The sequence below is a fragment of the Grus americana genome, chromosome 15, assembly GCF_028858705.1.
Source record: "Grus americana isolate bGruAme1 chromosome 15, bGruAme1.mat, whole genome shotgun sequence".
NCBI lineage: Eukaryota > Metazoa > Chordata > Aves > Gruiformes > Gruidae > Grus > Grus americana.
This window is the reverse complement of record NC_072866.1, coordinates 8616921-8636065: the sequence shown is the minus strand read 5'-3', so window position 1 is coordinate 8636065 and position 19145 is coordinate 8616921. Positions and strand designations below refer to the sequence as shown.

Here is a 19145-nt window from a genome sequence, read left to right as displayed (position 1 = left end):
ACCTGGGGTCCAGAATTGGCTGGGGATTTGGGCTGCCTGTTTTGAAACCCCCTCCAAAGGATCTTGAATCTGCATTCTTTACCTAAAGCATGCAGAAATCAGGGAACAGCTTTGCAAGTTGCCCTTTAAAGCCTTGGCTAGATTCCCTTGGTTCTGTTTCCAGCTCCTGGTGAGACGGCTTATGGGACCGTCCATCTGTAAGAGGGCGCATGCTCTTTTCTTTATCTGGGGCCTGGAGCATTCAGCTATCTGGAGAGCACTCAGGGCTGGAGGAGCAGTGAGACAGCACTAAGCAGAAGGACAACTTGAGGCCTTTTGTTTTTATCGTTCCCAGCCACTTTCTGCCAGAGGAGCCAAGCAGGCCAGTGGTGCTGCTCCGAGTGGCGGTGTGAGATCCATTGGTTCCTGTGGGCTGGGTGTTTTGGCCATGGTTTCCCAGGAGCTGTGGGAATGGAGCTTTGTGGCGACAGGCTGGGAGAGGAAGTCCAGGGCAGTTCTTTACTGTAGATTTGATTTAGGGTTTTCAAGTCCATGGCTCTGCTAGGGAAGGGTCTCTGCCAGTGATAATGCAGGCTCCAAGCGAGCTCTCCCAGGCCCTCAGGGAACATGCCTATTCAGCATAGTTATTGTGTGGTTTATCTGCAAGTCAGTGGGTTCAGGTGGTTCCCACAGGGCAGGAGAGCCAGCATGAGGTTCCCTTTAGTGAGCTGGTAGGGCCTTGTGCTGGCTGGCTGGGCAGGGGTGGGCAGCGCCTGGCCCCCAAGCTGGAGGCTGACCTGTTCTGCCCATCACTGCCCAGTCCCACTGAGACTCTCCTCCGCGTGTGTGCGTTTGTGATTTCCACAGGTCTGGGATATTGTAGGTACCGAGCTCAAACTGAAGAAGGAGCTGACAGGTCTCAATCACTGGGTGCGAGCGCTGGTGGCTTCTCAAAACTATCTCTACAGTGGATCTTATCAAACAATCAAGGTGGGACCCTGAGACTCGTGGTAACTGTAAGCCATTGGCTCTCCCCATGTCTTTACATATCTTTATTCTGCAGCATGGGTTGGTGGAGCAGGACAAAAGGTAGCTCCTAGGATGTGAGAGCACTGCTGTAGCGTTGCTGACACATTAGATTTTACTGCGCTGATTGCATCTTTGCAGGCACAAAGGCTGGGCTCTGGCTGGTCCTTAGGATCGCAGCTGCTGGGGGATATTCACTAAGATAAAACACGGCCTCACAGCCATGGCGCCTCACGCTGCCTCCGCAGCTGCCGCAGCGTTATCTGTGCTGACAGTCCTGCTGATAAGAGGAGAAGGTCACTGTCTGGCCGCAGAGTTACCATAAATCTGTGTGTGGTTTCCGAAATGCCCTCATCTGTGTTGGCTCAGGCTTTGATGAATAGTTCACCTCTCAGCATCTGGGTGACACAAGAGAATTTGAAGTTTCCCTCCTCAGTGTTAATAAATCTCTGTTAATTTGTCTGCATCAGTTTTTAGTGCTATCAGTGACTGGGCTGTGTGTGCACATGGGTGTGCATAGTCACACACACAAGCTGTGCAATCTCCACAACTTTTTCAGCCTGGATGTTCAAAGCTGGGCAGCTAAATAAGATAGAAGGACTTTGCTCATCAGTACTGAACATTCCCAGCTGGAAAGATTTGTCCTTAAAGATGTGATCTGGGCACGCACGGAGCCAGGCTGACTCCGTGCATGGCTGGAGAACAGCTTCAAGGGAGCTCCCTCCTGGAGAGGGGTCCCTGCATGGATCTCATCCTGCCTTTGCTCCGGTGTCTCTTTCAGATCTGGGACATCCGCAACTTGGAGTGTGTCCACGTGCTGCAGACGTCAGGAGGCAGTGTCTACTCCATTGCTGTGACAAACCACCACATTGTGTGTGGCACCTATGAGAACCTCATCCATGTAAGGACTGCGGGGTTTGATGCTTTTGTTGGCTTGAGGCTGGGGAAGAGGGGCAAGGAGATGGTGGCCGTGCTCTGCTGGCCCTCTTTATGGCATGCCTGGAGCATGGGTGTGCAGCACCCACCCTGGAGGTGTGCATGGAGGTGGAAACACCTCTCAGAGGAGAAGTTGGTGGCCTGCAGCCCAGGGCAATATCCAAGTCCTGCTCTCCTTCTGCAGGTCTGGGATATAGAGACAAAGGAACAAGTCCGCACGCTGACCGGGCATGTGGGCACGGTCTATGCCCTCGCTGTCATCTCCACACCGGATCAAACCAAAGTCTTCAGTGCATCGTATGACCGGTCTCTCAGGGTACGTGTCCAGGGCTGTGCAGTTGCATCTGTGCATTTGTTAAAACATGGACAGCCTCGAGGGAAAGGGAGGATGGGGGACCCTCATCCCTGCGTGCTACGTGGCCTTGTATTTAATTTGTGTCACCTGGCTCGAGCCCCGCGTGCCTCGCTCGGCTCACGCCTCCTGTGTCCCCGTAGGTGTGGAGCATGGACAACATGATCTGTACCCAGACACTGCTGCGACACCAGGGTAGCGTCACTGCCCTCGCAGTCTCCAGGGGCCGCCTCTTCTCTGGCGCTGTGGACAGCACTGTAAAGGTTGGTTTCCTCAGGCTTTTCCTTGATGTTTTGGTCTCTTCCAGTACTAGAAATAAGGCATTAAATGAGTCAGGAGCCATCTTCAAACAAACAAGGGGATGGTTCTCAATGGGTGGGAGGTTTAACTCCTGACAGAGGGTGTTGTGGATGCTGGAAGTGCAAAGGGAAGCTCCACAAGAGGATGAAGAGAAGCCCACAGAGCGGCCTAGAACAGTCACTGCCATGGGTTCCTGTTGTCTCTCCTCCGCAGGTCTGGACGTGCTAGTGAGAGCGCCACACTAGTCCTGCACACTGAAAGACCAAAAACTCCCCTCCGTTGGCCTGCTGGGTGACTAACACCACTATGAAATAACTGCTGCAGCTCCTCTCCGCACCGACCACTGCCTGCTGCTGCCCATCGGCCGGTTCCCCCACCCGCAAGGACCCTGGCTGGCAGCTCTCAGGACGGGTCTGGCTCATGGATGCTCCAGACGTTCCCTCAGATCTGCCGTATACGATTAGAAACACAGAGGAAGCCGTTCCAGTTGCCAGAGCCTTCCGCACTGCAGGCTGCCCTCCTCTGCCTGCGTTCCCCCAGCTGGGGAGCATCCTCTGGGGCCGGGGCAGCCCCGCCGCGCACCGGTGCGGACACAGCGCAGCCCTTGGCCGGCGATGGGACTGAATGGTTCAGCTTGTCACCGGTGGGAGCCAGCCTGGCCAGGGCAGCGACGCTGGGAGGCTGGTCCCTTTGTAAATGGTAGAACTGAGCATTAGGCCTTGTCCTGGGTTGGGACCCCGACCCCTTTCTGTCTCTATTATTTAATTTTACTGCCAAGATGTCAGGCTGATCCATCTGGGAAGAGGTGTTTTCTTGAGTAGCCAGGTACGATTTTTATGCCACAGCTAGTTCTCAAATCAAATAACACAAGCCCATTGTTCACCACCCTGTAATAATGGTCTCCACATTAAAGAGAAGAAGCCTCCGTTGCATTTTTACTCACATTTTCTACTGTTTTTAAGATTGTAATAGAGATTTGATTATTTCTTCATTGACAATAAAAGCAGAAAGAGTTGTTCCTGGCCAGCGTGAGTTATTGCAGGCTCTTGGCGAGAGCCGGTGGCCAGCACTGGTCCCGCAGCAGCTCCTGCCTCCAGCCTGCATCCGTCCACCCCGTGGCTGCTGCCCAAGAACTTCCCCGGAGGGGTGGGCATGGCCGCAGCCCCCCCGCCCTGTGAAAAATGGGGTGCAGGGACTGGGCAATTAGGGGGTGGGGAGAGCAGTTCCCAGTCAGCCAGGCTGCCACACACCCCGCAGCACCCCCAGCACCTGGCCAAGGCACAGGCACCCAAGGGCGGCCTGGAACCATGCAGCGTGTACACCCGGCAAGACACGACCACGCCACAAGGGCCTGCCTGCACCGCAGCATCCGGCACCCACACCCGCCCCCTGTGCCGGCAGGGCCCGGGACCCCGCAGCTGCCCACCAGACCTGGCTGTGTGGTGGGAGCCATTGCACGTGATGGCTGATGGTTTTTGGACACAAACAGCGGTGGCAGCCCGGCAGGGGTTTTATTTTTTTATTTTTCTTTAAATATTTGTTGCCAGACTTCGTATAGGAGCAAACTTCTTCACAGCACCACGAGCCATCTACTATTCAGAATAGGAAGAATAAGACAAGTAGAGGTGAAATCTAAGCACAGAAGAGCAGGGAGAAGCACCAAGATGCATAGCTTGACAGATGGGATACGATACAGAGTCCATAACTTAATCATAAAAAATATATATATGTATATATCCATCATGTAGAACTTTATGGGTTATTTTTTTAAGATACATTTTTTTTCTTTTCAACAGATATTTTCAGGCGGGTGATTTTTTTTTTTGTTATTTTTAAAGTCTTTTTTTGTTTGTTTTTTTTTAAAGAAATTTCAAAGTTGTGCCAAACATATTTGGATCAGCGACCACAACGGGAGAGATGGGGAGAGAGAGAAAGAGAGAAAGGGGGGGAAAGGGAAGGAGGGAGAGGAAGGCGGGGGGAGAGACCACTCTGTACGTCTCAAGAAAAGAGAGGAACAGCAACACTTTGTTTTGAAAACACAAGCGAAAAATGCATTCATCAGGACCCAAGCGACTGAACCAGACTCCAACTCCAGTTTATACATGAATATACAGTGGTGCGTCCTGCAGAACGCACGCGAGCACACGCACCCCTGCGTGCACACACACCCACACCCACACACGCACACACCAAACAAATGCCAAAAAAAAAAAAAATAACCAAAAACCTGAAGACACTCCAAAAGAACTGAAACACCTCCAGTATAAGAATTAACAAAAACCTCCATAAAACAAGGCACATCCTTTGAGTTCTTAATGGTGTAAAAATAAAGACGTGACACTGAATCCCAACGGAAAGACCCGAACAGAACTGCTTGCACGTACCTTCCACCCAGAGAAAAGGTAAATATTGTGCTACTCTTAGAATGAGTTTGCCACAAGACACACAGCTTAGTATAATCTAATAGTTTTTCTCAAGCTAAAATCCAGTTTTCTCTTGATTTCTTTTAAACTGCTTTATATATAATTGCTAATATTTTTAAATCTTTTAAATATATATTTGTTAAAGTTTATTCTTTTTATTATTTTGGGGGTTGGGGAAATCTGGTTTATATCTTTTTTTTTTTTCTTCCCCTCCAATAAATTAATACTTCTTTATAGCTTATCACTGTCCTCTCCCCCGGCGGGGAGGGGCCAGGCAGGGGCATGTCCCGCTGCCCCCCGCCCACGCCACCGAGGACCCCGAGATGGGGTGTTCGCTCCCAATTTGCAACCAATGCAAACAAAACCCCCTTCCCACGCCTGAGGCGAAGCCCCCCGCAAAGGGGAGCCCTGCGGCCGGGCCCCCGCAACCCCCTCAGACAGATTCCCTCCACGGGGCAGCCCCCAGCCCGGTGCGACGCCGCGGCGGGACCCTGCGCCCTGCCTGCCCCCAGCGAACGACGACAGAAAAAGAAAGAAAATTTATAAAGGAAAATTAAAAAAAAAAAAAAGGAGAAAAGAAACCCAAGTGCATTTGCCCAACAGGACCCGCCACCAGCATGGCCACCAGCAAACGCCGTCGGTGACACGTGGCACGCCGCTGGCGGAGCTGCTGCCGGGGCCACCGTGCCGGGCAGGGCTTGTGCTACATTCGGGCCACGACAACCCGCGGCACCGGGGCCGGCAGGGCACAGGCGCAATGGCGAGGGCCACCGGACAGGTAGATAGAGAGACCCCCCCCTCCCAGAGCCCCAGCAGCCGGCGGGGACTGTTTCAGTCCAGGGCTTGTTGCTTTGTTTCTTCTGTTGTTTTTGTTTTGTTTTGTTTTATTTTTTGCTTCTGCAAAAGGGAGTCCTGCCGGAGCTGGCGCCGAGTCCGTGAGCACAATCCTGAGGTATCTTCTTCTTTGTGCAAACCCCGAGGGACGGGATGTCCAGGAGGGGACAGCTGTACAAAGGGACGAGGGGAGGGCGGTGGGGCCGGGGGGGGTCGTGGATCGTTGTGCCCTTGTGCCCACGTAAGCCCTGAGGTTCGTGGGGCCCTGGCGCCCCTCACTCCAGCATGGCGTCCAGCTGGTCCGCCAGGTCATCGAACATGCTGCCAATGTCGTCCAGGATGCTCACGGTGCTTTTCGACTCCATGGCGGAGCTAAGCGAGCAGTGGGGACGGGTCAGCGCCATGCACAGGACAGCAGAGTCCCCTCTGCCCCGCACATGACCCTCCTGCCCCCCGCCCCGTACCCTGCAGTGCTCGTCACCGTGTCCCCAGTGTCAACTCCCCAGTGCTACTGCACGGCTGGGGCCATCCCAGCCCCACAGTGCTCCAGCTCAGTTTCCCCCAGTGTCACCTCTCCAGTGCAACCCCCAATGCACCCGCATGCCCAGGTGCCCCTGCCCATGCTTCTCCAGCACAGTGTCCCTCAGTGTCACCTCCAACAGAGCTCCAGCCGGGGCCCATGGTGCTCTAGCAATGTCCCCACAATGTCACCTTTGGCAAAGCCCTGCTCCCACCGCGGCAGCACAGCCTGACGCCCTGCCCGTGATGCTCACGGCCTCCCAACCCCATGTCCCCATGCAGCTCGGTGGCACAGTGCAGCCCCGTGCCCTCCCCTGGGACCACTGACCGCCCCACGCCTCCTTACTCTGCCGCCTGACTGTCCTCCTGCTTGATCTTCTCCTCCACAGCCTGCAGTGCGGCGGCCAAGGACGCGCTCGTCTCCTCCAGCTTCTGTTGTGCCAACTCGGGGCCGGCGCTGTCGACGGAGGGGCTGGCGATGGCGGAGCGCGGTGGCTTCACCGGCACCTGCTGGGGCTGCGCGCCGGGCGAGAGGGGCTTGGCGGGGCTGGAGCAGAGCGAGGGCGGCGTGCTGGACGGCTTGGCGGCGGCGGCGCCCAACTGCCGGGCGGGGGACGGGGCCGGTGTGGAGCCGGCGCTCACCGACTGGATGGTGGCGTGGGGCTTGGGGGGCTTGGGAGCCGTGGGGGGCGGCGTGGGCTTGGGGGACACTGGGGGTGGCGTGCCATGGACCCGCTTGACCTCTGCAGAGAGAAGAGAGAGGGGCAGAAGGGCAGTGGTGCCAGGTGGGACCCCCGGCATCCACCCTGAGGAGCTCCCATCCCGGGGGCTGGTGGGGCACCTACCTGGGCTGCCAGGGCTCGGGATGGGCACCTTTTTGGGGACAGGCGCCGGCGGCCCGGGCATCTTCTGGGGCGGCTGGGTCAGCACGGGCTTGGGGGACACCGGTGGCTTGAAGGGCTTCTTGGGCTCGGTGGGCGGCGGGGCGTAGTCGGGACCGTCAGGGCGGGCGGCGGGTGGTGGGGTGGTGGGTGGCTCAGCCCCGCTCAGCTCGGAGGCCGGCCGCCGCTTGACAGTGCCGGTGCCGTTCTGGTAGACAGCGAGCGGGGCTGGCTCCAGCGCCGGCTCCTTGTCCTTGGCCTTGGGCCGGCGCTTGACGGTGTCGGACTCGGTGAGGACAAAACGGACACCGTCCTGCTGGCTCTGCCTGGCCCGGATCCGCCGCTTGAGCGTGGCGCTGGCCTCCACTTTGGCCAGGTCCCCGTGGCGGTGAGCCGGGGACAGCCCCTCGCCCACATCCCCCCGGGTCGGCCCTAGGGGCCGTGGCCGCTGCTTGATGGTGAGGTTGCCCTCCTCGGCGAAGGGGATGCCGTCCGGGGAGCCACCGCGCTCGACTCGCAGTCGCTCACTGGGGCCATCGGCGCCCGCCTCCGACCGCACGCTGTCGGCACGCTCACGGCGGGCAGCCGCCACCAGCCCAGTGACGGGGCCGCTGATGGTCCGGCGCCGGTTCACCACCTCCCCATCCAGGCCAATGGCCTCCTTGTGCTTGACAGTGGCCAGGACGGTGGCCACACGGGCACGCTCAGGGCTGCCGGGGGGGGGCCCTGGTTGCAGGTAGTAGCCCTCGGGCGCCTTGGCCGGCCCCGGCCCACTGGCCCCATGCGGCTTCTGCAGCGCCAGTGCCCGGGCCCCACCACCAATGGAGGACATCTCCAGCATGGCCGCGATGCTGCGCACGCTGCCGGCACTGCCTGTGTCCACGCTGCCGCCTAGATCGCTGGCCCGCCGCTGCTCCCGATGGCTCTCCCCTTCAGCGGTGGGGGGCCCAGCGGCCGCCTCGCCTTCACCGTCCTTGGGGAAGTCCTCAGCCATGCCAGCGCTAGAGATGGCAGAGCTGGAGCGCTTGGGCGGGGGCGGCGGGGGCCCCTTCTTCTTGGGGCGGACGGCAAAGGACTGGCTGCGGTTGACGTTCTTGTCGCCACCAGCGGGTGCCCGCACCGAGTGGCTGCGCCCCACGCGCCGCTGGACGGTGGCGTAGGGCCCCGCGTCTGGCACCAGCAGCTCATCCCGCTCCTGCTCGCTGTCGGAGGCGGCGTAGCGGTTCAGGCTGTGCGCCCGCTTCTTCGGCCGCCCCGGCTCCTCCTCGCCCTCACCCGCTGGTGGCAGGCACAGCACCGGCACTGAGACGGGCAGGACGGGCACCCCCGGGGGTCCCCCCTCGCCCTCGGCGGGCTGCGGCAGGACGTAGGCAAAGCCGCGGTGGGTGGGCGACTGGGGCAGGGAGCGGGGCGATGCGGGGCGCTCGCCCGGTGGCAGCAGCTGCGGGGTGGGCTTCACCTTGGCGGTGGCATGGGGTGCCGGCAGGCCTTGCGGGGAGGGGGGCCGCGGCTTGCCGGGGGTCTGTGGTGGCGTCAGGTGGCCGGCAGAGGACGGGAAGGGCTGCCGGGGCTTGCCGGGCACTGGTGGCACGCTGGCACGCTTGACGGGGTGGCCATGCCGGGGCGGGCGCCCTTCCTTGGGTGGTGCAGGGGGACCCTCACCGGCCCCCTCTGCCAGGTACTCCTGGCTCTTGGAGATGGCGGTGGCGGGGGGGGCCCTCGGGCCATCCCCCAGCAGCTCCTGCGAGCTGCTCATCAGCCTGGTGCGGCCACCCAGCCCCGGGGGCGAGCGGTAGCCAGGTGCCGCTGGGTTCGCGGCCTTCTCAGGGAGCTCCTCGGGGGCTTCGCCTGTCATGGCCACCTGCAGCTCACTGCTGAGCTCGCTGTCCTGGAAGGTGGTCATCTTGGGTGACTGGCATTCAGGTGGCTCCGGAGGGGGGGACTCAATGGCCAGCACCTCCGGGCACGCTGCTGCCGCCTTCCTCTTCAGCGTGCCTGGCTCATACTTGCCCAACTCGGCACGCTGCAGCTCTGCCAGCTTCTTCACTGCCAGCATCAGCTTCTTCTGGTGGCCTGGGGACAGCACGGGGCATCAGTGCCAGCACCGGGGGCTGGGGCCACCACAGCTGGCGCTGCGGCACAGGACCTTACCCAGCTTGGTGATGCCGATCTCCTGCAGGTCCTCCCAGGTGATGTCAGTGATGAAGTCGATGTTCTCGTAGCCATTCTCCACCAGCACCTTGTAGTACTGGGACAGGCCGATCATGGAGAGCCACAGCGCCAGGTTGGCCTGGGGGAGGCGTGGGGCATGGCTCAGTGCTGGCTGGCAGCAGGGTCTGGCCCCGGCACCACAGCACGCATGGGGTCTCCCCATCCCGCTGGGGGATGGCCCCAGGGGACTTCCCCATCCCCACGCTGTCCCAGTGTTCCACAAGCACCCAGAGCCACGCCCAGCCCCGTTCCCATGGGAAGCCCCTTGCTGTGCCCAGCCGACGGGGCAGGAGAGGTGTCAGGGGGACACATGGTGTCACATCCATGCGGTGACAGTTGGCACCAGCCTGACGGTTCCCCAAGCTGTCAGGAAGGGATGTGCACAGCTTTGGGACCGTGGGATGCAGGCATCATCTGGCAGCAGTGAGCCAGCTCCCACCCTCATCGCCCTGTGCCACCCCCTCCCTGGAGGGGACAGGGCAGAGGGGACTAATTCCCACCCTGGATGCGGCTTCGGTGGCCCCGGCTCACGCAGCCCTTACCGGCTTGTACTCTGGCAGCCATTCGGGGATATTGAGGTTGTTGATCTCCGAGGCGATCTTCTTCCTGTGCCCCGGCTTGGTGACGCCAATAGCTGTGAGGTCCTGGGGCAGAGAGGGGGGTCAGTGCCACCCCGCACTGGCTGTGCTCCCCCCCCGCGGCACCGGCCAGCCCTGGCATCCCACAGCCTCACCTCCGGTGTCATCCGGCTAATGGTGGTGATGTCGTAGCCAGCATTGATGAAGTTGGGCGCGTAGAGCTGCAGCTGGAACTTGCAGAGCCACTGGTACACGGCCTCTGAGCTCTGGGGCGAGAGGGATGGCGCAGCTCGGGGCAGCCCTGGGGACGGGGACCCACCGCCCCTGCCCGTGTACCCCAGGGCTGTCCCCACACCTGACTGCGTGCCGGGAGGGAGGCCCTGGCTGGGAGCCGGCACCGCAGAGGGGCTGCGTGGGGGCTGGTACTGTGGAGTTGGGGGGGGCAGCAGCCGCAGGGATGACTCACGCCACTGGCTCATGGCATGGCACGGCACCCCACAGGCACTGCCATCATGGCCAGCACCCAGAGCCATGCCAGCCTTGGTGGTCGCATCACAGGGCTGCCAAGGCACCTGCGGCTATGGGTAGAGGGGGGTGGCCGTGCCCGTGTCCCTCAACACCACCCTCCACCACGGGGCTCCCCATGCCACCCCAGTGCTCCCTGCTCACCTTCCCCTCTGACGGCGGCTCCATCTTCTTCAGCTGGGGCTCGGCAGGGGTCTGGGGGGCGTACGGAGAGCTGGCCACGCTCTGTGACCGCGACGAACCTGCCGGAGAGGCAGTGGTCAGCGGGGCTGGGGCCGCACAGCCCTCGGGCTCTGACCAAGTGAGGTGGGGACCCAAGCCCCTGTCCCGGGTGGGATGGCACAGCCACAGCCCCCAGGTCGGCAGGGCCAGGGCGGGGATGGGAGACCGACACCTGCCCCAGCACAGCAGCCCGGGCCAGGTGAGCCCCCAGCCCAGCCAGGGGCCAGGGTGCCACAATGCCCTCCACCCAGCGCGGCCCCGAGCAGAGGGAACCAGCTGCAGCGGCAGTAGAGTGGGTTTCCCTGGCTTCCCACCCTCCAGGGCAGCAGCCGGAAAGTTCCTGCTGCCCAAAGCCCTACATCCCTGCTCCTCTGGCCATGCCACCAACTTGGGACGGAGCTCATCCACCCGCTGTGACCCCCAACAAGGGGCCTGACTGAGGAGGGCAGGCTGGCACCCCCGCACAGGCACCCACGCAGCCCTGCTGCGCCCACCCTCCAGCTGGTGCCTTCGCCAGCCCTGGGGGTGACGAGGGCTGCTGAGAAATTCTGCCTCATATTTCCAATCAGGACCAGCAAGAACAGCCCCTTCCCCCTACTGGCAACTGCATCCTCCACTCCATGTGTGTGTCTGTGTGTGTCTGCGTGTGTGCATCCCCCCCTCCCGTGTGTGTGCATCTTCCTTGTGTGTGCATCCTTCTGGCATCTGCATCCCACTTGCGTGGGCATCCTCCTCACATGTGCATCCCTCTGCCATGTGCATCTCCCTCACGTCTGCATCCCACTTGCATATGCATCTCTCCAGCATGTGCTCCCCCCCCCCGAAATGTGTACATCCCCCCTGTATGTGCACACCCCCCCCGTGTGTGTGTGTGCATCCCCCCCTTTGTGTGCGCATCCCCCCATTTCCCAGGTTTCTATCCCCCCTGCGTGTGCATCTCCGCAGCCCGGGCATCCCCCAGCACGTTCATCCCCCACGTGTGCATCCTCCTCGAATGTGCATCTTTCACCTGCCCCCCACCCCAGCGTGTTCCTCCCCCGCGGCACGGGCACCCCCGCAGTGTGGCCATGCTCCCCCGCTGCCAGGGCAGCCCCCGCCCGCAGCCCCCCGGCCGGCGCAGACGGTGACAGGGGGGACCCCGGCTCGGTCTCCGGCGGGGCTGACGGGGGGGGCCAGGGAAGGGAAGGGGCCGGGGAGGAGCGCTGCCGCCCCCCGCCCGCCCACGCCGCCCCCCGCCCCCCGCGGGGCCCCCACTAACCGAGGCAGGAGAAGGCCTGGCAGCAGCCGAAAGGCGAGAGAGTCATTTTTTACCCACACGTTTTTCTTCTGGTGACGGGTGCCGTGGCAATAAAAAAAAAGACAAATCCCTGGATCCACGGCACGCCCGCGGCAGGGCCAGGGCTCCTCCTGCTCCCGACAGCCGGGCGGCCGGCAGCACGCACCTGCGGGGATGTCCTGCGCCTTGGCCGGCCCATCGCCCACGGCAGTCTCTTGCGCAGAAGCCTTCTGGGAAAGGACCGTTGCCAGCAGCTGAAAAACACCCCGGGAAGGGGGGAGAGCAGGCAGGAGTGAGGCGGGCGGTGGGGGCTGGCGGGCGCGGGGGGCGCGTGCTGTGGGTGCCGCGGGTACCGCGGGTGCTGTGGGGTGCTGCGGCAGCCGCCCCGCCGCCAACCCGGGCGAGGGTGGGCAGGGAGGGGCGCAGCAGATTCGGGCTGCAGCGGGGAGAGCGGGAGCAGCACAGATGGTGCTTCGCAGGCAGCGGGAGCCCACGGCATCGCAACACCCCGAATCCAGCCTGATGCACGCCCAGCCCAGGGTGCCAGAGTAGGCTGCAGGAGCCCCCCCCCCCCCCAAAAAACAGATCCCCCATGGCCGTCTACGCAGTGTTTGGCTCAGGGGCATGCAGACCCCGGTGCCCAGCCTGCTCTGGCATAACGCAGGCAGGATGCCAGGGGAGGTGGGCTCACGGGTGCCTCGGCCTGGGGACAGGACACGCCAGGCTGCCCTGGGCAGTGCACAAAGCACAGGGGATAACATGCAGGCAGCAGTGTGCAGTGGGCAATGTGCAGGCAGCAATGTGCAGTGTGTAATGTGCAGGCAGCAGCGTAGAGCGTGCAATGTGCAGCGTGCAATGCAGGCAGGAGCGTGCAGCGGGCCATGTGCAGTGGGCTGCGTGCTGGCAGCAGCAGGCAGACATCGGTGTGCAGTGCAGAGCTGCAGTGGGCAGCGTGCCGGTGGCAGTGCGCAGCGTGCAACACAGCGTGCAGCGCAGCATGCAGTGCGCAGTGCGGAGGCACCCTCCAAGTGGCAGCAGAGACACAGCGTGGAGCCTGGGCTGGGCCCTGCACGCACCGGCAGCCCCTGCCCAGCCACGGGACACCGTGCCGGGGGCTGAGCCGGGGTCCAGCCAGCAGTCGGGGGCCAGCTGGGAAGGGACGTGCTGGTGGCTGCTGTCAGTGACAGCCACGGCCGGTGGCACGCTGGGTGCCGGTAGGACCTCACAGCACCTGGCTGAGCATCAGTCCCAGCAGGGACTGGGGGCAGCTGCCAAGGCAGCAAACAATTGCCCCGAGGCAAGCGTCGGTGACGGGACCAGAGTGCTGCCACAGGCTGACATGGCCGCCTCGGGGCCCACCTTACCTTGACGCCTTCAGAGCCAGCGTGCAGGGCGTGCGCGCCACTGCCTGCGCTCTGCCCGCTCCCCGAGCTGCGGGCAGAGGCCACGCTGCCTGTGCTGCCCAGGCTGCTGCGGTCGCCACCTGTGCAGAGAGAGGACATGCCGTCAGGGCACCAAGCCCCATGGCCGGGCCGCGGGACACCGCAGTGCGGGCGTGTCCTGGTAGGTGCCTCCCCAGGTCAGGGAGGCTCCCAGCAGCACGTGCCCGCCGTACCTGCAAAGGGTTTCCGCAGGACCCAGATCTCCTCCGTAGGAGCCGGTGTGGCTGATCCGCCCTGCGACGGCGAGAGGTGGGACGGGCTCATGTCGGCCCCGCGGGACCCTTGGTGGCAGAGCAGAGAGAGCAGCCATCACGCATGTGTGGCTCCGCGCACTCGGGCTCGCATCGGTGTGACCCATGGCCCCGGGGCCCATCGCTGCTGCACGCAGGGAAAACCCCACAGCAAAGTTGTGGGGTCCTTGGCCGTGGCCATGCCCAGGGATGCCAGCGCCGTCCTGAGGGGCTGTCCTCCCTCCAAGTGGCTGGCATGGGGTGACAGCGTCCAGCCCTGGGACCCCGTTCTGCAGGGCATCCCCTGCCAGCAGCCAGGCAGGATGTCCCAGTGCCCCGGCTCAGCCTGGGCAGGGGATGGAGACCGCGTTCTCCCTGCGCGGAGCAGGACAGGCACATGACCCAGTGCGGAGGAGCAAAGGGAGCAGGGCAGACTCAGACAATGGGTATCAGTGTCCCCATCCCACTGTCCCCCGGCCGAGGCAGCGCTGGCCGTGCCCCCCCACTGCCTGCACCCATCTCAGGGAAGACACAGGAGCAGTGTGGGACCAGGCACTGGGTGCTGAACCCCCCGAGCTCCCCAGGGTGCTGACGGTAGCTGGCAACATGTGGGTGACACAGCAGTGGGTGAGAGCACCTGGCCATCCCAGCAGGGCATGGCTTGAGGGTCACCCCCTAAGCACCGCTCCTCCACGAGCTCACCCTGCTGCCCGCCTCCACAGGGTCCAGCTTGCACCAGGGCCGGCCGGGGATGCCCAGCGCTGAGCTCGAGGTTTTAAACAGCATCAGATGAGATGGACAACAGCCCTGCAAGGCCCGGTGCTGCCACAACCCCGCCACCAGCCGCAGAGTAGCCCGGCTTAGCCCAGCCCCGTCGCCAGCCACCAGGTACGGGGCATCACCACCCCACCGCTGCCCAGGCTGTTTTCAGTCATTAAGTCACCCGCCCCGTTAGCGGCCGGGCCATAGCAGGGGGCAGATGGTGCAAAGTGATAAATTCACCGAAGGAGCGCAAGGGAGAACAAACAGCCACGCCGCGATTGGGCTGAGACGTCCCTGAGCCGCATGTGCTGCAGTCGCACCGAGAGGAGCCCGCACTGCCCGGGCAGGCACGAGGCTCTGTGCGACCCAGCGGGGAGAGAAAGCCCCAGGGAAGAGTTTTTCTCCCTTGTCCCCATCACTGGCACATGGGCAATGTCAAGCCGCAAGTGTGGTTGGCCCGGTGCTCTCCCAACACAACCTGCTGTGCCCCCGCCGCCGGGGCACGTGCAAAGACTTCCCCAGCCTCCAGACAGCCGGCAACAGCCCCCGTGGGCACGGCATGGGCTGCAACCCCGTAAAACCCTCAGCCAAATATCTGCTCTCTGGGTGCTCCTGATACATGGACCTGCAGCATCCGTCACCTGCCCGTGCTGGTGCAGCTGGGCACTGCCCGCCCTGAGCCAGCCCTGAGGCCATCCCCCAGGAAAGCCTGCCCGGTGCCGCAGCCCCTTCCCACTCTGAGCACAGCCCCGACCCGGTTAGAGCGGCTCGCTGGGTGTCAAACACCCTGCAGGGGAAGCTGCAGCAGGCAGAGCGTCCTCGCACCCAAATTTGCCTCCCATGGCTCCCGGCCGGGCACTGTGCTGCCCAGCGCTGCCCCAAGGCACAGAGCATGGAGAGTGTATTTGGGGGTCCTCACGCACCTGGACAGGGTAGGCAGGAGAACAGGGACCGTGGGCAGAGCGCGGACAGCCGGCAGCACGGCGCTGCCTACAGCCCTGCCTCGCAGATGGGGACACCAGGATGGCGGAGGTGGGATGTGCCGGCAGCGCTAGGGCAGCGCTGGAGAGGGCGTGCAGGGGAGGGAGCCGACGGCATGCATGTGTGCACCCACGCGCCTGCCTGCATGCACGCACGCACATGCATGCACACGCCTGCATGCACACACATGCACATGTCTGCACACACGCCCACGTGCACACGCCTGCACGCACCCGCGTGCAAACACACCATGGCAAGGGGGAGAGAGACCAAGCAGAAAGAAAAGACTAGATACACACTTTAAAGGAAAAGAAAGAAATCCATCGAGAGCACGAAGCGAGCGGTGAACTACCTTGTCCATAATGCGGCTCGTCGGCACTGCTAGGGGAGAGCCTGTGATAGCCAAAGGAACTGAAAAGAGTCTGATGGGAATGTGGTGGTGGAGGTGGAGGTGGAGGCAGGGAATGGAACGGATGGGACGAGGCGTCACCGTTTAGCACAGCAACCCCGTAAGCCGGGAGCGGGATCTTTTGGTACTGTTGGGGGATTGTTACAGTCTCCCATGAACCTGATAATAAAACATAACAAGAGACAAAATGAAAAGAATCAAAATAATAGAGACACGCTCAGCGCCACCAAAAAAAAAAAAAAAAAGAGAAAGAAAAAGAAAGGAAAAAAAAAGCAGCAAACAAAAAAAAAGCAACCAAAGGAATGTGAAGAAGCCAGAACCGACCCAAACGATGCAGAGCCGAGTCAAGGAGCAGCAGCGGGAGCTCAGCGCAGGGCCCAGCCTGACAGCAGGGTACGGCCCACGGGCAGATCCTGCAGACCCACCATGGCTCCCCGGCAGGGCGTGGATGCCGGGGCAGCCCTGCACTTGAGGCAGCAGCATTGCCACAGGGCTCCCGGCACCATGGGGCTGCCACAGCCGGGCGGCGGGGGTCCTGCTCCCCAAAAAGGTATACTGGGAGGAGGGGGGCTGCAGGCACGGCTGGGCTGGGGGCTGCAGCACCAGCACCCCTGTGCCTGGCCGGCCAAGCCTGGTGCAGCCGCTGCCTGCACCCCACACTGCTGCCCCACTGCACGGGGCCCAGGGCTGCAGCTGATGGGATGGCTATGAGACCCCACACTCTGCCAAACATCACCGCGGAGCCGGCTGCATCCCAGGAGCCACGGACCTCATCCCTGTGATACCAGCACATGACGCATACCCAGAGGGCAGCTGTGGACCTGCCCACCCGGCACATGGCACCTCCGCAGCCGGTGCGGCAGTGCTCGGCAGCCAGCAGGCACTTGTGCCACTGTTCCTCTGGGATCTTGTTCAAGCATCGCCATTCACTGCCCGCACCCCAGAGATGTGGCCACCCCCGAGATCGCACAGAGCTGGGCAGCGCACGGCTGCTGGAGGGGAGCACGCTGGTTGACGTGGGGGCTTTCAACGCTGCCAGCAGAGGCACCAGCCCCATCGTGCTACTCCTGGCAGCGGGCACAGCCACGGGCCGTCCCAGGGGATCACGTGCCCCGTTGGGAGCCTACAGGGATGGGGACAGGGACAGGCAGCTGCAGGGCAGGGGAGCAGGGTCCGATCCCTGAGACAACCCCTGGCCAGGGAGAGGGTCCCTGTGGAGCAGCGCCGGGTCCCTGGCACCAGTGCGCAGCCCCTCTGCTCAGCCCCTGAGCACCACTGCGCCACCCCCCCTCAAACCGCAGTGATGTCCCCAGCCCTCCCCATGCACCGACCTCCTGGAACCGCAAATGGCTGCCCCAGCCCAATGCCAGCCTGGCTCCGGGGCTGCCCTGTGAGCACCCTGGGGCTGCCGGTACCGACCCCCACGTGCACCAGGAGGGCACCAACCCCACAGGCACGACAGGGACAGCGACCCTGCACACTCAGTGGGGGCATCAGCCCCACACGCACGACAAGGACACCAACCCTACATGCGCAATGGGGACACCGACCCCACACACTCGAAGGCACTGTCCCCATGCACACGACGGGGACATGGACCCCACATGCATGACGGGGATATCGCCCCGGCTTGGCTTCACCAGCTGCACCCCCCGACACCCCCGACACTGCCAGACTGAAACAGGGCTCCCCGGGGCTTGGGTTTAGGAGCAGCCCTGTGGGGGTGGGCAGGGGGGGATTATTTGCCTGTTCGCTTGCTTATGGCCTCGACGAGGCTGGAGGGGAAGTAGCCCACGCGGTCATTGCCGGTCCGGTTGTCATGAATGCAGCCCTTCCAGCGCCCGTCCGCATGCTGCTCCAGCACCTGCGGGCAAGGTGCGGGTCAGGGGATGGTGTCACCGGTGGGGTCCCCCCCCGGCTCCCCCAGCCCCCCCCGGCCACACTCACAGTGATGACGTCCCCAGCTTTCACATTGAGGCTGGTCAGGTCGTAGTTGTTGCAATAGTCCTTGACGGCCCGGACCTGCAGAGCGGCGGAGGCGTCTGCGGGGACAGAGCGGGAGCGTCGCCGGCCACCCAGCCCCGCCGTGGGTGCTGTCACCCCCAGCACAGCATCCCCCCAGCACCGGTGCAGCCACCCTGTGCCCCCCCCAGACCTCCTACCCCGCAGCATCTGCTTGATCTCCTTGCTGGCCTGGCTGGTGGTGAACTGGTTGACAATGTCCAGAGCCGTCTGGTTGTAGGTGTTCCTGACGTGGGCATTGATCCCACTCTGCAACGGCATGGAGAGGACTTGGGAGGAGGCTGCCCTCCACCCCGCCACCCCCAGGGACCCCCTGGGCCACCCTGAGACCAGCAGCTGGAGGGCACAGCTCATTGCCTTGGGGTGTCCTCGCCCGCGACCCTCACCCCCATTTCCCGGGAGAGGTGCACATGCTGTTCTGCAACCCCCAGCTGCAGGGCCACCCCTTTCCCACAGCCCCTCCCTGGGATGCTGGGGGGGCCCTTACATCCAGCAGCAGCCGCACCACATCTGTCTTGCCGCACAGGGCCGCCTCGTGCAGCGCCGTGCCCGCCTTGGTTTGCCGGTTGATGTCGATGCCAGCCTGCAGCAGGAGCCTGCGGGCAGACGGCGGGGTCAGCGAGGCTGGGGGGGGGGGGTACGGCGCTGCCCTCCCTGCCCACGGCACCCACCGGATGATGTCGATGTGGCCGTTCTTGGCGGCGAGGTGCAGGGGGCTGGTGCCGTTGGGGTCGGTGGTGTCCCCTGGCTTGGGCTCCAGCAGCGCCGCGCACATGTTGCTGTTCAGGAGCAGTTGGACCACCTGGCTCAGCAAACACAGACGGAGCAGGGCTGCAAGGGCGGCTCAGCCGCCTGCCGGGGCTGTGGCCCCCGGCCCCCACCTCCCTGCTCTGCCCCTCCTCAAGCAGCCAGAGACCCCCACAGTGGTGGCACCATGGGCCCCCACTGCCATCCCTCCTGGGCGCTGCCCTGTGGCTCCCTGTGACTGCTCCAGCACCCCAAGGACCTCACTGTGTCCCTGTCCCCTCCCAATCTTCCTCTCGGGGGGTCCCGGCACTGCAAAAACTTACCCCGACCCGGCCAAATTCACACGCAAGGTCCAGAGGCGTCTTCCCCGAATTGTCCATGATGCAGGGGTTGGACTGGTGCTGCAGGAGCATCTCCGACTGCGGGGGAGTGAGACCCCAGCTCAGTGAGGGCAGGGGCAAGGAGGGTGGCACGGACCCCCAGCCACCGC

General features: G+C 62.9%; 2 protein-coding genes across 10 annotated transcripts in view; one reads left to right on the top strand and one right to left on the bottom strand.

The window, feature by feature from the left end:
* TRAF7 (TNF receptor associated factor 7) overlaps window positions 1–3608 on the top strand; it is a 35605-nt gene extending 31997 nt beyond the window's left edge. For all 7 annotated transcript variants that reach the window (XM_054843086.1, XM_054843083.1, XM_054843084.1 and 4 more), the window contains 5 exons: window positions 847–969; window positions 1787–1906; window positions 2126–2257; window positions 2437–2556; window positions 2807–3608. In XM_054843086.1, coding sequence (XP_054699061.1) covers window positions 847–969; window positions 1787–1906; window positions 2126–2257; window positions 2437–2556; window positions 2807–2821 — 510 coding nt within the window. In that variant the 3' untranslated portion in view covers window positions 2822–3608. The remainder of the gene's footprint in view (window positions 1–846; window positions 970–1786; window positions 1907–2125; window positions 2258–2436; window positions 2557–2806) is intronic.
* Window positions 3609–4104: 496 nt separating this feature from the next.
* CASKIN1 (CASK interacting protein 1) overlaps window positions 4105–19145 on the bottom strand; it is a 33474-nt gene continuing 18433 nt past the window's right edge. For 2 of the 3 annotated variants that reach the window (XM_054843655.1, XM_054843657.1), the window contains exons 5-21: window positions 18979–19074; window positions 18580–18710; window positions 18396–18504; window positions 18049–18157; window positions 17834–17928; window positions 17633–17750; window positions 15830–16045; window positions 13678–13785; window positions 13427–13545; window positions 12229–12316; window positions 10709–10806; window positions 10195–10305; window positions 10004–10105; window positions 9402–9540; window positions 7215–9323; window positions 6716–7112; window positions 4105–6222 (exon numbers count right to left, since the gene is read on the bottom strand). In XM_054843655.1, coding sequence (XP_054699630.1) covers window positions 6126–6222; window positions 6716–7112; window positions 7215–9323; window positions 9402–9540; window positions 10004–10105; window positions 10195–10305; window positions 10709–10806; window positions 12229–12316; window positions 13427–13545; window positions 13678–13785; window positions 15830–16045; window positions 17633–17750; window positions 17834–17928; window positions 18049–18157; window positions 18396–18504; window positions 18580–18710; window positions 18979–19074 — 4242 coding nt within the window. In that variant the 3' untranslated portion in view covers window positions 4105–6125. The remainder of the gene's footprint in view (window positions 6223–6715; window positions 7113–7214; window positions 9324–9401; window positions 9541–10003; window positions 10106–10194; window positions 10306–10708; window positions 10807–12228; window positions 12317–13426; window positions 13546–13677; window positions 13786–15829; window positions 16046–17632; window positions 17751–17833; window positions 17929–18048; window positions 18158–18395; window positions 18505–18579; window positions 18711–18978; window positions 19075–19145) is intronic. The other variant, XM_054843656.1, reaches the window with a different exon arrangement.